General features: G+C 29.4%; 3 protein-coding genes across 5 annotated transcripts; 2 read left to right on the top strand and 1 right to left on the bottom strand.

The window, feature by feature from the left end:
• Positions 1-3,999: 3,999 nt before the first annotated feature.
• LOC114380735 (probable E3 ubiquitin-protein ligase XERICO) lies at positions 4,000-5,633 on the top strand. 3 transcript variants are annotated; one of them, XM_028339766.1, is made up of 3 exons: positions 4,042-4,121; positions 4,631-4,735; positions 4,825-5,633. In XM_028339766.1, the coding sequence occupies exon 3, from the start codon at positions 4,879-4,881 to the stop codon at positions 5,335-5,337; it is 459 nt and encodes a 152-aa protein (XP_028195567.1). In that variant the 5' UTR covers positions 4,042-4,121; positions 4,631-4,735; positions 4,825-4,878; the 3' UTR covers positions 5,338-5,633. The 3 variants fall into 3 exon arrangements, with proteins under 3 accessions (XP_028195566.1, XP_028195565.1, XP_028195567.1); XM_028339765.1 differs by lacking the exon at positions 4,631-4,735 and having other exon boundaries at positions 4,000-4,121; XM_028339764.1 differs by lacking the exon at positions 4,631-4,735 and having other exon boundaries at positions 4,004-4,121; positions 4,764-5,633.
• Positions 5,634-6,628: 995 nt separating this feature from the next.
• LOC114380798 lies at positions 6,629-7,943 on the bottom strand. The gene is made up of 3 exons (XM_028339847.1): positions 7,770-7,943; positions 7,406-7,626; positions 6,629-7,139 (listed from the first exon to the last, which is right to left on the bottom strand). Exons 2-3 carry the CDS (start codon positions 7,613-7,615, stop codon positions 6,747-6,749), a joined length of 603 nt encoding a protein of 200 aa, XP_028195648.1. The 5' UTR covers positions 7,616-7,626; positions 7,770-7,943; the 3' UTR covers positions 6,629-6,746.
• Positions 7,944-11,913: 3,970 nt separating this feature from the next.
• LOC114382054 (desiccation-related protein PCC13-62-like) lies at positions 11,914-14,006 on the top strand. Its single transcript, XM_028341285.1, has 3 exons — positions 11,914-12,271; positions 12,374-12,599; positions 13,478-14,006. The coding sequence occupies exons 1-3, from the start codon at positions 11,934-11,936 to the stop codon at positions 13,847-13,849; spliced, it is 936 nt and encodes a 311-aa protein (XP_028197086.1). The 5' UTR covers positions 11,914-11,933; the 3' UTR covers positions 13,850-14,006.
• Positions 14,007-16,434: the final 2,428 nt, after the last annotated feature.

Raw genomic sequence — 16,434 nt, 5'->3', positions numbered from 1 at the left:
CTTTAACCAATCTAATATATTATTATACTAACCTCTTTTCAAAATAAAAATAATAATATAATATATTAAAATAATTTAATCTATCTTTTCCTTTACTAAAAAATATATTTAAATATCTTTATCTAAATAATTATTAGATTATTTTTGGGATGTTACACCTCAAAGTTTAGGCACGCTACATGTATTCGAGACCATGAAGTTTATTTTCTATATTCTAGAATAGACTGGTCTAGTGGCACTTGGTCTTACGAGTGGAAGCTAAAGCTTTAGCTCTTCATGCTACAATTGAATAGATCATCAGGCTCCAAATAACACTCATTATCTTTGAAACTAATTACAAATATCTTATGGATGTTGTTAACAACAAAAACTTTGCAAATAATGAAGTTGTGTCCATCTTGAAAAAATTCAAACAACGGTCATCACAATTTTAACACTTTTCTGTGAACTTTATCCATAGGCAAGCTAATCAAGTGGCTTATGCCTTAGTCAGAGTTAATGCTAGCCCACATGTTTCTAAATTTATTCCAAGTTGTATTCACTCCCTTATTATGAATGCAATGATATGATTTGATGGTTGTAAAAAAAACTTTTATCTTTTGTTATGGAAAAGAGAAGTAGGATAAATATGAATATTTTACCTTCTTAAAAATCAATAATACCTTAAAATATTTTTTGCCCAAAATTTATATCTAATATAGATGTGGTATTCTAAAACTGACTTTCCAAATTTTCTTTTATACTTTAAATTAAAAAAATGATTGAAATGAAAATAGATACAAATATGATAGAGAAGAGATCCAAATCAAGAAGGATTCCTAGGCTTGGAGCTAGATCGCGAGAGCAATCCTGGTGGCGGCGCACAATGGTGAAGAAGTCTCCGTATAATAGTGTTGGGGTGCCTACATAAACTTTGATGCTCAAGTCAATGAGAGCTTAAGATTAAGCAACCGAATAAGAGTTAGTTAGTGTTCATACTAGTGATCACCTTTTTTATACCGTAGTTTGAGTGAGAAAATGAGTCATACAACTATCATCACGTGGGTGACGTGTCCTGCATGTGCACCTTCTTGGTCCCCATGGATTCCTCCTACCAAAGCCCATGTTAGGAAACTTCCTCAAGTGTTTCGTACTAGTAGAATTGAGAACTTCGATCTTCATAGACTTGGTACAATAGTGTCTCAGTTCTATAGTACCAAGATACCACATAGAACAGTTGCCCCCAAGTCGACGACTTCTTTGTAGAAGTGGTCTGTTGAATCCACATCCTTGGTTTTAATTATGACAAACCATTAACAATGCAAACTGTAAGGATGGTGGTTTTATGTGATTACTAATATTTTGGTTAAGTGTTTCAATGATAAACTTATTAAGAAGCAAATATGTACATGCATTCTGAGGTGCTTAGAATGATGCTCAGAAAGGTTGTCCAAGACTAACTATCAAGAGTAAAGACTCAGAAGATCCCTTGAAGCCCATTTGCATGATGAAGAATGATTCCCTCTGAGTACTTGTTTCTGGCAAATTACAAGACATCAAGGCCTTACATAGAAGATACATTAAAGGCTACAAATAGAGCATCCAACATCAGAATGAAGTTGCATCAAAGTCTACCTTAGAATGATGAAGAACTTGACTCTGAAGGCTGGACTTCATAATGACTCAGAATGCATCTCAAGAATAGCATCATGTTTTCCATATGTGCTACACATATAGAAGGCGCATTAGAAAACTAAGGTTGATAACATCTCACTTTCCATATGCTACCACACACATTGAGGGCACAATAGAAAGTGAATGCTAATTGCATTGGAAGATGCAACCAAGTTGAAAGTTGAATCTATCCACGAGAATATCTAATGAGAAACATCATAATGAAAGACTGGAGATACTATGTAGTCTAACCTAGAATAGAACACTAACATACCAACAACCGTACCTTCACTTTATTTTTATGAAGCAATCTACTTCAGAATGCTTTGTACCCTGAAGATGTGTTAATATTGATGAAACTATGCTACTTTAGGAAGACATATAAGTTGAACTTCATCAAAAAGATCTACTGCCAGTATGGAGCCTTTCTTAGCTAACATCATAATCTCCATTTTGATGTAACTTTGGAATGCTCATAAAAAAGATTCCTCAAAATGGGAACCTCGAAATGATCTTGCTAGTTGTCATGACACGATAGTTGTCATTTGTGTCTACTTCGTCCAAAAGTCTGTCAGTTGTGTAAGCTCCACTTTAATAGTCTTCTTTGGAGCTTTAAGAGGTCATCAAGTTAATTTGAAGGTCTTCTAAGTGAGAAAAACTCTGTAAGAGGTCATCATGTTAGGATATTGGTCATCTTGGTGTTTTAGCCTAATGCAGTTGAGAGCTAATGTTTGGTAACTCCAGGACTCGGTTTTTGTGGATCGAGTATTGTAATACCTATTTGTATGGCACCAAGATATCACTTCTAAAACAATTCTAGCCTTTTCATTTTTTACCAAAAAAAAAAAGGCAACAGCACAAAATAGCAAGGAAACCAAGGGAGATGCAAAACAGGTCACGTGAGACAAGTCACTTCATTCATGCCTTTAGTGTGAAAATGTTTTCATATTATTAAACATTTCTATGTTTACACTATTATCCAATCTGAACTTATCATTTATTATAAATTTGTTGACTCTTATAATAATTATCTTAAAAGTCATACAAATGATGATTTATCATTTGATGGGGACAATAAAAAATTACTTTACACTATCTATACATGACCGTTAAATTTATAAAATAAAGGTTACATTATTTTTTCTCCTTAATTTATCTAGAAGGTTCAATTTGATCTTTTTGAAACTTTTAGCAAATAAAGGAATTAAATTAAATCTTATAAATAAATGAAGAGAAAAAAATAACTTAACCTAAAATAAAACAATGTTAGTTTTGTAAAAAAAAATATTTAATTTAATTTAAAGTAGAAGTGCAAAGCGAAGCTTGTTCAGTTTGCAAGGAAAAAGAATAAAAAATATATATTCTTATATCGTTATAAGCATTAATAAAAAAATAATAAAATATTAGAATAATTTAATCAATTCAATCTTTTTTTTAATGTATTCATGACATTATTCTAAAACTTTTATTAATAACTAATGTTCAAAGTATAAAATGTGTGACGATCACTTTTAGTGTTTTTTTTAATTATTTTTTTTTTCATATGTAAGATTTTAATTCCGAATCATATTTAAAAAGATAGAATAAGTATTGTATGGACTAACCACCTTATTGGTAATCAATCTTATAAAAATTTCATTAAGAGTGTGTTTGGATGGAGGAATTTAAAATTTTAAGGAATTTTAAATTTTAAGAATTTTAAATATTTAAATTGAAATTCTTTTATTTTCAAAATTTTGTATTTGGATAAAAAAAATTAAAGTTATGAGTGTGAAAAAAAAAATGAAAAAAAGAGAAGATATGATTGGTGTGCTAATTATATGTGTTCATCTACGTTCACACTCGATTGATGTTGCACGAGCTCAGACGGTGTTTCTTGAAAAAGAATGTAAGAAGAGAATTTCAATTTCTCACTTTTTAGAAGGAAATTGAAATTCTAGATTTTTAATTGTTTAAAATTCTATTTTAAAATTCTAAAATTTTAAATTTTTTACAAAAAAAACATCCAAACAATGAATTCTAGATTACAGAAATTCAAATTCTCTGATAAATTACTTTCAGTTAAAATTCTTTATCCAAACACACTAAAATTTGTTCATCATTTCAATTTTCTATTCCTATGCATCGTCTATTCGTCCAATAACAACTTTCAAATTATCTTCAACTAATTACGAATGCATAAATAGGAATAATGTAAGATGTTACGCAAGTGAAAAGGCAAAGACAGATACAGGTGGCTTGGTGATGTCAACTAAATGCCAACTAAGGTTAAATTCCTTTCCCGGAAAACAAGGAACTCTTAACCATGGTTAAGAGAAAGAGGTTGCATTAGATACTCAACTTGTGTGTACTGTGTATGTATGGTTCATCCCTCTATAAAGCAAAGGGGTTGCATCAACTCCAGTATGAGTCATGAGATACACTTTTCAGTTCATGAAACACAACAGTAATCCTCAAATTCTCTCTCTGTAAGTTCCAAAACAACATTCTTTTTCTTTTATTTTCTTCAGTGTGTTTAATGTTTTTCTCCTGTCTCAACATCCAACATGACGATTCCATGAAATGGTAGATTCTAAATTAGCATCATGCTCTGTGGATATGTCTTTTTTTATGATTCTTTTTTATTTTCATTTTACCTTGATCAGAAGTATTATGGACCATTTTCTTATGTTCATAAAGTTTTGTTTTTGGCAGTTCTTGTTCATGAAATCCAATGCTTCTAATTTAATCCAGATTGCTCAATTTGCAAAATGGACCCTTTGGCTTCAAATTTAAACAGTCTTCTTTGATCCTGTTTTCGATGTTCTTTCTATTAGTTAATTTGATTATGGGGACGCAGACTTTCTTTCAATTTTTCTTTCTTTGTAGCTGTTTTTCTCCCCTAGTAAAATATGACTACTTTTTAGTCTGAACCATCAAATTCAATGGTCCCTTTTGTGTTTAATAAGATTGTAATCCTATTTCCTTATCCAAACAGAAATTTAAACTACTAAATGAAGAATCTAAAGAAAACCAGTTGTTTAGTCTGGATTGAAGCCTACCCTATTTGTACAATCAATTCCCTTGTCTTGTTTCAATTTTGGTAAGAGTACCCTTTGATGTTTCTGCAGGTAAATAAGAGTTTCCATTGATGAAGTTGACATAGCAATTTGTTCATTCTGCTGGTTTCAGATTCAAAGAGAAAAAATCATCATCCACTTGCAACCAACACAATTTGGTATCAAAATGGGCCTGTCAAGTCTCCCAGCACCATCTGAAGGAGTGTTATGTGTGCTTCTTGTAAACACTGCCTTGTCTATATCCATATTCAAAGGCATTGTTAGGACAATTCTACAAATTGTCGGTATCCGCGTTTCGTCGTTGTCTCCTTCACCAGACATCTCCCGAAACCCACCTGAGCCATTAGAATTCAACCTCAGCCCCTCGGAGGGTTTCATTGAAGAGTTCAGAAGCAGGACACCAACACTTAGGTTTGGCAGCATGTGTGGCAGTAAACAACCTCAACATGAATGTTGTTGTGTGTGTCTCACAAAGTTTGAACCAGAATCTGAGATAAACTGTTTATCATGTGGCCATATTTTTCACAAAGTGTGCATGGAGAAGTGGTTGGACTATTGGAACATTACATGCCCACTTTGCAGGACTTCCTTGATGCCTGAAGATGATGCATCTTGCTTTTGGTAAAAACACATGTACATATAAAAGAAAAGAGATATATTCATGTACAGTATATATTGTATGTACATAGTTGTGGCAGTGTTGATGTTCCCTTGGTCTTGGCTCTAACTTTTTTAACCCTTTACTTTTTTATGATTGTTAAAGTGTGTGGAGGGTCTTGTTTTCCTTTGTTTCTCTGTATCTGGTGTTGCCACATATGAGTCGAGGGATCTACTTTTTTGGGATAATTGTGTTTGTCCATAATATCCTCTTGATATGTAAACAGACATCATATACAGACCCTTTTGCTTTTGCCACATGTACATGGATAATGTAGTCGGTAGATTACCTTTTAGTCCTTAAAGTGTTGTCACGAGTCCTCTTTCTAATCAAATTAAGGAAGTTAAAAAAACTGGCATTTGCCAATCCGATAATGTTTGTGCAACTTTTTTAATAATAATAATAATAATATATTTTTAGGAGTCAAAATAATAATAAATAATTAAATTTAGAGACTTAAATAAAGTATTGACAATTTTGAAGTTTTATTTTGATTTTTCTTAGTTTCACTGGCAATTGACACCATACCATAAAACTATACTACCGTATGGTTGTTTCAAGTGACAGTGAACTTGGATTCTTAAGGGTTCGGAGCAAATTCTATTAATGAAAAAAAAATGTAATTCAAAAGAGAGATTTTACTATAAATAACTAATTTTTTTACTGAAAATAAATTATCCACAAAGTTGTTAAATACACTAGTATCATTCATAAAAAAAACAATTTACCCTAAAGTAGGATTTGACTTTTTTTTAGTTAATATTGTTTGGCCCTCCTATTGTTTAGAGCTTTATTTCCTGATATGGTATGGAAGCAGACATTGTAGAAAGCCTTTTCTTTTTGCCAGCACTTCATTTTCCATGTGCGAGTTTGGCATTAACTATAGGCTATTACAATATCTTGCAGATCACTGTATGCTATGGCATATGGTATATACTGAACATATTCTCAAAATCGTATACTAGACAAACATTCAGCCACGTGATTGATAGACAGATAACTTTTTCTCACAATTAATCTAATAAACTGATATATTTATTTCTTTTAAATTACATGATTTTTTAAAAAAAATTATGCTTGAATTATATTTGAGTTAGATAAAATTATTATAAATAATAATTTTTTTCTTACAAATATTTAATATGACCGGATATTTAAGACTCCAATCTAAAATTTCTATCTAACTTAAAAAAATTTGATGTCAGTGTTAACTTAAAAAAATTATTATAAATAATAAATTTGATACTTTATCACTGGAGCTATCATAGTCACACCTGCTAGCCTGCACAAATGTTGACCTTGTGGTGAAATTAACAATCCATTTTCAACATAAAAAGGGAGAATTTTGACCAGTTTGGCTTGAGAATATGTTATTTTCACAAATAGTTACAGAAAATGACTTTGTGCTTTTTATTTTTACTTTCTTTCTGAAACCAAACATTGTTTAGAAATGTAATGTCGTTTTCATAATTATTTGTGAAAATAAAAAATGAAAATTGACATTTTCTGAAACCAAACATATGTTTAGAAATGTATATTTTGAGGCTTGTAATTTGCCTGTTGGGTGTGTAGTTGAAACAACTCCAGGTAGCATATGATCCCATTAAGACACCGATCAAATAAAATTTTGACCCTATCTGTAACAGATCAGCAAGCTCTTCAATGTCAAGTGCTTCACTTTTCAGTGAGCGTTTGGGGTTTGGATCACTCTCTCCATACCCAGCTCGATCATATTGCAGAATATATATACCCAATTCATCTATTAGTTCCTGTAGAATCAATGTCAATGTTACCTTAGTGGGAAAAAAAAAAGAAAAACAAAAAGGTTTAAATATTAATAAACATTAAACACCTCTTCTTTGTATCCAAGTATCTAATCAGAACTACAACGTCTAATGGTTTCTGCATAATTTTTTTTTTCAATCAAACATGTCTAATTAGATCTAATTTTACTAATCCAATATAACATGTCTACTATTTTCAAATCAACAGAAGCAAGTTTTGTAAAGAGATATTGAGATAAGTATATATATACCTGGGGTGCCAGAAAATTCATATCTTTGGAGCTTCCAAAGCCATGTACAATGATGATGCTGTGTTTTGCTTGGTCCTTGGGGACACCCTTTTCTCTATAAGCCAAGTACCTCCCATCTCTGAGTCTGACTCTTGGTGGTGAAACTGGAACACCATCATCTGATGAATCACTGTTGTTTGAAGGGGGGAGTTGAGTGCCCTGGTAAAACATTCCCACAAGACCTATGAGTAACACTATTGCTGCTCTTGAAACCATCCATGAATGAAGGAATAGAGGGTAGATCTAGGATACATGCTTTTAGTACCACAATGATCACATAGATGTGCTGGAACAAAGGAAAAAAGGTGAGAATATATATGCTTACCTGTCACAAACTGCAGATGTTCTCTGTAAGAAGTTGGGGGATTTTCAATCAATGGTTCATAGATAGGTGTTTGTGTAACTGTGTTAGTTTTTCCTCTGCTTTTGACTTATAGATCTTGGGGAGCCTTCATGATGCAGCATTGGGGAGATGAATGAATTTGACTGCTTAAAATGAAATTTTGTGCATTTTGACTTTCTTTAACCTCTGTTGAATGTGGAAACTTAAGATTTTAAGAATTTGAAATATTAGAAAATATATTGTTGTATGTATTTTATTTTATTTTTCTCATTTAAATATATCATAAAAAAATAGATTGCACAATTTTTAATGAATAAATTATGTACATACTGAAAATTTACATAATTTTCAGTGCCTTCCTGCTAGAAGCCTCTTCTTTTGCTCTTGATATCTGTTCATCCATGCTCAGGAGGAGATCAGAATGATCAATCTTCCCTGTTGTAGATGTAAGTCAATTTCTAGGAGGAGACCATAGCACTTCATGGGTATGTCAGTATCATAATACAGACATTGTTGCTGGATTGGAAACTATTCAGATCCATTCTGCCATATATTACAGTATTCAGAGTTGACTGTGTAGGGGGATTTTATTTTATATTTTAAAATAACCAGCATTTTAGGCATGAAGACTAATATTTCATTTTATTTAATATTGAAATTTTAATTTTTAAATAAATATTTAAAAATGAAAATTTGAATTTTATTGAAATTGAATTACTTTATCCAAATAAGGAATTTAAAATACAAGAAATTGAATTGCTTCAGCCAAACAAAATGTTTATAAAATGAAAGAAATTTAAATCAAGACAATTAAAATGTTGTGTATTTGAATTTTTTTAGAAATTTTTAAATCCTCCATTCAAACACAAGGTTAGGAATTTTTTTTCTTCTCTTTCATTATTTTCTATTTCCTTTATTCATCCCTTGTCCTCCATCAGTTTCTATACCCCTTTTCAAATATAAGACTTCTTATGACTATGAGAGGCTAAACCCTTAGTTAGGGTCTAGCTAGCTTAGAAAGCCAAAAGATGTATGGTATGTTTCATATCTATCAATACAAACAAGTATTTTCTTTCCTATTATCCTTTCTTATTTTAATTTCATGTATCATTCACCCTTTCATCCTCTTTAGGGGTTAAATGCTCTGCAAAGGATAATCCTTAATAGAAGTCTTACATACATCAATTTTAGGGATTAGTCGCTTGAAAAAGAATAATTCCTAATAGAACTAGAAGGAAGATATATCTTAATAAAAATATTGTTAAACATAAAGTGATTGCATTATGCCCATGCATCAAAACAAACATCTAGAATTAGAACTTCATGCATTTTATCTATTGAATCTTTGCAAAGACATTTGAGAGATAAATAAGTAAAATATGTTTGTCACTGTGAGACATCAGGGGAAAAGTATTTTAATAGACGTGGGTATGAAAAATTCACTTAATTGGTAGAGAAAAACATAAAATAACACATCTTAGAGCATGTTAGGTCATAACATTCTCATCTCATTGAATTCCCTATTATATCTTTTATTTCTTATTAATATCTATTATTTTAGTTATTGTTTCTTTTAGCTCATCTTTTACCTTATCTCATCTTAGAAATTGGAAATTATTCAACACAAGTACAAAACAAAGTCTCTATGGAAAATCGACACTCGGACTTCCAAGTCTTTACTACTTGGATATTTTGGTACACTTGTCAAACAATTAACAATCCCTTAATTGAAAAAAAATCTTAGTTCCATTATTAAATTTTGACTCTAAAGAACTTAATAAATAAAATAGAATGACTCATAATAACTAAATGAACTAAGCATCATTCCTAGACACAAAGTTCATTGAGTATTTTGCTTTAGTTAAGACTATGAAAACTTTTTTCCAACAATAATCAAGTCCTAAAAATATGCCATAATTTACCATTTCACAACAAGCATGAAGGAACAAATGCTAAGATCAATACACTGAATATATATATATATATATATATATATATATATATATATATATATATATATATATATATATATAATCAAAATATACAAAAGAGTATCATTTAAGTTACATTTATAGTAAATTATCATATTTATAATTTTAAATTATATTTATATTTAAATATTTTATATATTAATTATATTTTAATTCTTTTTTAAAATAAAATAAATATTTTCATTTAATATATACTTTACTTGTGTATCACACGGCCAATCATGCTAGTAAAACTAAATTGGAGAAGTTTTTTTTTTAAATATAAAAAGATAATATAGAAATATTTTATAATCCCTCTCTTTTCTTCTCATTATATACTTTATCTCCAAAATTTAAATACACTCAATATTATACTTTTCTCACTCTATTGATTTTCAATATTTTTAATTCTAACTTAAATTTAAAAATTTATTTTAAATTCCAATAAATAAAGATAATATTATATCTCAATGTAAATTATTTATCATAAAAATTTATATTTATAAGTTTAAATTACCTATTTATTACATAATTTATATTTTTAAAAGTATTTATTTATTATAAATTTTAGTTGTATATAACAAATATTTATTTTTTCCAATGCGCCTGATAAAGTACTAAACTTGTGGGATACATTAAAATCCCATCAAAGAATCAAGAATCTTAATGACGGAAGTTAAAAAATATCAATTTTAATTTATTTAGATCAGTAATAAACAATTAAGTTTTTTTTTTTTGGCATGATTCCTCAATCAAGTTAAGATATGATGTTTACTTTCCGAAAAAAGTTAAGATATGATCCTTGTCATTATAAAATCAAAGGTAAAATAAGATTGGAATCCTAATAAATATTTGGATTTTGTGTTTCTTCCTTTATATAATTTTTTTTTGAATTGAGTCCTTAATAAAACATCAATTTTGTTTTTGTTCTTTTACACTTTTTTTAAGTTGTTGATTAATTGACAAATATATTTTTATGTTTATTCTCTGATTAAAAAAATTCGTTTGTTTTTAGTCTTTTCCAAAGGAATAGTAATAAATGAAAAAAAACATTAGAAAGAAAACAAAAAATTATTAATTTATTAGGGACTAAAAAAAGGAACAATGAACCAATAATAAAATAGTTATTTTATCCAAGAGCAAAAATAATATATATATATATATATATATATATATATATATATATATATTAAAAAAACTCAAATATTTATTAGGAATCACCCACATATTTTAACTTAAAATCTCATATCCTTATGCTCATTCACACTTTCAAGCCAAAGCCAACTCATCCTCGTTATTGTCTGGGTTCCTAAGTATCAAAATAAATATATTATATTATTAAACGTATTCTATTATTAAATTTAATAAATTAATTGTCCCTTCAAATCATAATAATCATTGAGTAAGAAAAAAAATATAAAAATAAATTTTATTTTATTTTTTCAACGTAAAATTGGTGATTTTTTTACTTATATCTCTTATAATATTAATAATGAATAAAAAATAAAAATAAATTAATAAGATAAGATTTATGTTTAGCTTGATTCTTAATAAAATTTACTTTGGTCTTTTAAAAAAAAAGTATAAGATTAATTTTTAAAATTTTTTATTCTTTTTCATCCATTTATTAATATTTTGTTGTATTCATAGAAGGACAATTATAATGGAATGAAGGGAGTATATATTTAAAAACATTGAAAATTTTATTTTTATTATTATTGTTAAGGGAATTAGTGATAAAACATATTTAATGCTGGTTAAAATATAAAATTTTAAATATATATTAATAAACTAATAAATATATAAATGTATATCCTTAATAATTGACTACATAATATATTTAATGCTATTGGAAAGTCAATTGTACTTACAATGAATTAATTATAATATTTCTTAAATATAATGTATTTATTAAATTTAATAAATGTCTCATATGAGTCAATTTTAGCTATAAACACTAATTATAATATTTTATTAGAATGTCGACTAACCAAACAAAGTAAGTAACTAGTATTTCCCCAACATATCAAATCCAAAAATTAAATGGCATTATCTTGCCACGTGGCATTTCCTTGTATTGCTACAAGAACCAAAAGGATCGTTATATATAAATGCATACATAGGTGACATTATGCATCATATCATCACTTGGGGAAAAAAAAGGCAAAAGTAAAGGATGGCACCTTACATTTCTAGAGATAGAGCCTCTATTTTTGTTTTACTTGCCTCACTAGTCCTTCCCTTGATTCTCCTAGACTATTCTTCTTCTGTGTTGTTTGCAAGTGCAAAATTCCCAAAATCCAAAGATGCTGATCTGTTAGAATTTGCTCTCAATTTGGAATACTTAGAGGCTGAGTTTTTCTTGTTTGGGGCTTTGGGGCATGGATTAGATGTAGCTGCTCCAAACCTAACTGGGGGAGGACCCCCTCCCATTGGTGCCAAAAAGGTTGAACTTGACAGTCTTACCAATGATGTCATCTTGCAGTTTGCTTTTCAGGAAGTTGGACACTTAAGGTTTTGTTTTGTCTCTGCTCTTTGCATTTACAATTACTCTTAGGAGGAAAAAAAAAATAGAGAACATTAATATCTCAATGGTTGTGTCCTAACTAATTGCAGGGCCATAAAGAGCAAAGTGAGAGGGTTCCCTAGGCCATTGCTGGATCTAAGCTCAAAATCTTTTGCCAAACTAATGGACAATGCATTTGGGAAACCTTTGGTTCCTCCCTTTGATCCCTATGCTAATTCACTCAACTTTATAATTGCATCTTATGTGATTCCCTATGTTGGCCTCACTGGTTATGTTGGTGCCAATCGACTGCTGCAAAGTGCTACTTCTAGGGAGGTAAAACCCCAAAATCAACTCATCTAATATATTCATGTATATAAACTTGGTTCATTATCTGGGGATAAAAATCTAGACGCATCACTTTCTTGTCACCCACATATTTTAATCATTTTAAAAATATACAGTTTCGTGATAAAATATTTCAATTAAAAAAAATATGATATCTTTTTTGAATAATAGTATTTGTCCCCTAAATTTTATTATTTTGCAAATACACACATGATATATTGATTCCATGTATCCTAATTCATCGTTAAACTTTACTCTCTTTACTAACCCGTCTTTGTATATGTGGAATACACTTAATGTCGAAAGTATATTATAATAATTATTTATTTAAACTATAGGATTAATTTATATTTCTTGCTGACATTTTTAAAGTAACTTTGTAATTAAATATCATTGAGTAAAGTTAAGAAAATAATACTTTGAATATTTCATTTTCCTATAAATACGTAATTATTTAAATTGACTATTTTTAATTGGGCAAAATATATATTTATTTATAATAGTTTAAAAAATATAATTCCTTAATGGAATGGATTTTATAATATATATATATATATATAATAATTTTTTTCTCTTATACATGTTAGTTCAAAATCAATTTCAATTAATTTTATAAAAAAATTATACTCCTATCATATAATTAGTGAATGCATAATAATCAAAGTGAATGCATGAAATAAAAAATTATACTCCTATCATATAATTAATGAATGCATAATTTCAATTGATTACTCACTAATTAATGTAATTTGTTAAATGAATGAAAAATAAAAGAACTAAAAATAAATTGTCTGAAATGTTCTTATTTCGATATCAGAAAAAAGTGTGATCGAATAATGACAATGTGTGTATATATACATGAACAGCTTGTTGCGGGGCTTCTAGGAGTAGAGTCTGGACAAGATGCAGTTTTAAGAGAATTGTTGTATGAACGTAAAGAACAGTTGGTGCCACCATATGGCGTGGCCGTGGAAGAGTTCACAAACCGCATTTCTATACTTAGGAGCAAGTTAGGAAATAGAGGTTTGAAAGATGAAGGCATTGTTGTGCCTACAGGGCTGGGTGCCGAGGGCAAAGTTAGAGGTAACATTCTTGCTGGTGACGTAAACTCATTGGCATATTCAAGGACTCCAGAAGAAATATTGAGGATAGTATATGGAAGTGGTGATGAACATGTTCGTGGTGGCTTCTATCCTAAAGGAGCAAGTGGTCACATAGCTCAATCTTACTTAAAGTAAACTACATTTATTTTGGACTTTTATAGATTATATCACTTGTCTTTAATCCATTGCTAATTTCTTTGTTGGTAATTAAATATTGTTGATGGGTGAAGACCTTGAAAAAACTTTTGATAATATGCAAATAATATATAAAGTGAGAAATTTGGGGTTTGAATATGATTTATTGAGATTTAACTCTGAGTAATTTAGCCTTTAGTTAGTTATCCGTGATATAAATGCGAAAGTCAAATTTTTGTTGGGATTTAGGTCTGGATAATTACTAATTAGCTACTAGTGAAGTCAAGAAAAATGATACTAATTTTATATTTTTCTTCGATAACCTACCGAGGGTCAAGCCCTCAATAATATATATATATATATATATATATATATGATTTGTGATAAATATTTTTTCATAAATAAATAATATAATTTATTTTAGCCAAAATATAATTGGAAACATAATTGTTAAAAAAAAATGGAGGAGTAATTAATGAATTTGGAAAAAAAAAACATGGATTACATTGAACCCTACATTTTTCCAAACACACCCGTGTGCTACCCTTCAAATAAAACCAAGTAATCGTTCCTTATAATTAATGAATGTAACTAAAAACCAATGTCATTGCATTATTACCCCTCATTAACATAATAAGTTTGATGCCTTACATAATTGATTAATTTTTCAACCCCTTCCATAATAATTTTTTTTTTTTACAAGCGTGCGTCATATAACAGTATAACATAATAAAGGGTTGTTTAATATATAAACAATATAAATAAATTTTTAATAACCTTTAGGACACAATAATTAGCTATAAAATATTTGACTATAAAACTTATGCAAGCAAGCAAAAAAAAATTGATAAACTTCAATAAAAAAGAATTTAAAAGAGTCAAAAGCTATTTAAATAATCCGCCAAAAAACATTATACTATAAGCTATTTAAAAGATTCATTGAATCTATACTATACCTATTTGATGCACAAATTAATACCTTAACACATAATATAATATTGATCGACAATGATCAAAGTTGTCAATAAACTATTACGTACATTCCTTTTAGAAATATATATTATCAAAGACTCGACCAGATATGATCGTTGGAAACTAACTTACAGGTGTCAAAACAAACGTAACAAATTATTCACTCATTAAAACAAAATCTTAAAAAGATAGAAAATCTAATTTTACGTAACAGATTCTAAAATAAATATTTTATTTTATAAAATTGAATTAATATAAGTAATATATATTTATAAATTTTAAATTATAAAACAAATATTTACTAACTTTCTCCCACATAATTTAAAATTTTAAAATATATTTTTTAAAAGATAATTTGTATAAAAACGTAAGAAAAAGAGCATGTGATATTGTATTTCGGTAAAAGGAACCTTCTAGGTTTGAGCCTTATATCTAGTGTTTATGAACTTCCACCCGAGAAAAATATAGTGACTTAATTATCATGAACTACATATTCTTTAACCGGACTTTAGTACACAACCCCTACAATATTGACGTTCAATTAGGTTCTAATCAGTGGTAGTGCGTTACACGGCCTTGCGCATGTATCTTATTTCGTGAGTGTCACTTAGATATTAGCTCATATCTCAAAGTGACGGCCCCACCACCACACTCACTAGGTGAATCCTCAAAGAGTGGTTTGTGATCCCCACCCCTACAATAATTGTCATCGGATTCATTAAGAGATATTTTTTTATACCAAAAATACACATATATAAATACATCAACCTTAATGTTGTCACAATTTATAATACACTTCGTCATAGAAATGAGAAATGGAACAGCTCCGCCAAATTTTATTTTTGTGTACTTTAGTCAATAAACAATTTCATTGTTACCCGTTGAACTCCATTCATGGGATCACCAATCACATGGAGACGGGTGTTGTTGGTTCTTGTTCCCCACTTTTGCTGTAGAACCTGCTCAAGATTAAAGAAAAGAAAATACAGCAAAGCAACAAGCAAGAATCTACACCATGAGTTTACGTGGTTCAACAATGTGCCTACATCCACGGGAAATACAACTCATCATCATCACATTGATCATGAAACATTACAAGTTCAATACAAGCATCAACTAGCTTTGATCTCTCTTGGTTTCTCTTATCCAAAACCTCCCTCAATCTCCTAGCTCTCTTTCTCTATTGAACTCTCTATTTTTCTACAAGAAAACTCTATTTTTCAGCCTCTTTATTCAATGAATAACATGATCAAACATATATACACTCTAGATGCTAGTCCTAGGAACAAAGGCTATACTTTGGTGCTAAAACTAATTCAATTATGACAATTGAATTCAGTTATGACAACATCACTTAAAACCTTCCCACTTGTGCCTTTTGTGATTTTGAGTCACACACCCCAAATCTCCACCTTGACTCCAAATCAGCGAGTGTGTATCTTGTGATTCAGGACTGCACTTCTACCAATCTGCTTTAGGCATCTTCAAAATTGATCAAGTCCAGGCAGTGCTTGAACTTGACACTAGAGAGGGACTTTGTGAACATATCAGCCGAGTTTTCTTCTGTTGAAATCTTTTCCACTTTCACCTTCTCAGATTCAATCACATCTCTG

The sequence above is a fragment of the Glycine soja genome, chromosome 13 (genome assembly GCF_004193775.1).
Source record: "Glycine soja cultivar W05 chromosome 13, ASM419377v2, whole genome shotgun sequence".
In the NCBI taxonomy this organism is placed as follows: Eukaryota; Viridiplantae; Streptophyta; class Magnoliopsida; order Fabales; family Fabaceae; genus Glycine; species Glycine soja.
Note: the sequence above shows the minus strand (reverse complement) of the source record. Positions and strands in the feature narration are given on the sequence as shown.

What these genes read in the sequence shown, in the direction of transcription:
- LOC114380735 (XM_028339765.1), top strand. Translation starts at nt 4,879, where the DNA reads ATGGGCCTGTCAAGTCTCCCAGCACCATCTGAAGGAGTGTTATGTGTG.
- LOC114380798 (XM_028339847.1), bottom strand. Translation starts at nt 7,615, where the DNA reads ATGTTTTACCAGGGCACTCAACTCCCCCCTTCAAACAACAGTGATTCA. An exon ending in TGAATTTTCTGGCACCCCAG is followed by an intron (nt 7,140 to 7,405) that starts GTATATATATAC and finishes TTGATTCTACAG; the next exon opens with GAACTAATAGATGAATTGGG.
- LOC114382054 (XM_028341285.1), top strand. Translation starts at nt 11,934, where the DNA reads ATGGCACCTTACATTTCTAGAGATAGAGCCTCTATTTTTGTTTTACTT. An exon ending in CAGGAAGTTGGACACTTAAG is followed by an intron (nt 12,272 to 12,373) that starts GTTTTGTTTTGT and finishes AACTAATTGCAG; the next exon opens with GGCCATAAAGAGCAAAGTGA. An exon ending in AAAGTGCTACTTCTAGGGAG is followed by an intron (nt 12,600 to 13,477) that starts GTAAAACCCCAA and finishes ATACATGAACAG; the next exon opens with CTTGTTGCGGGGCTTCTAGG.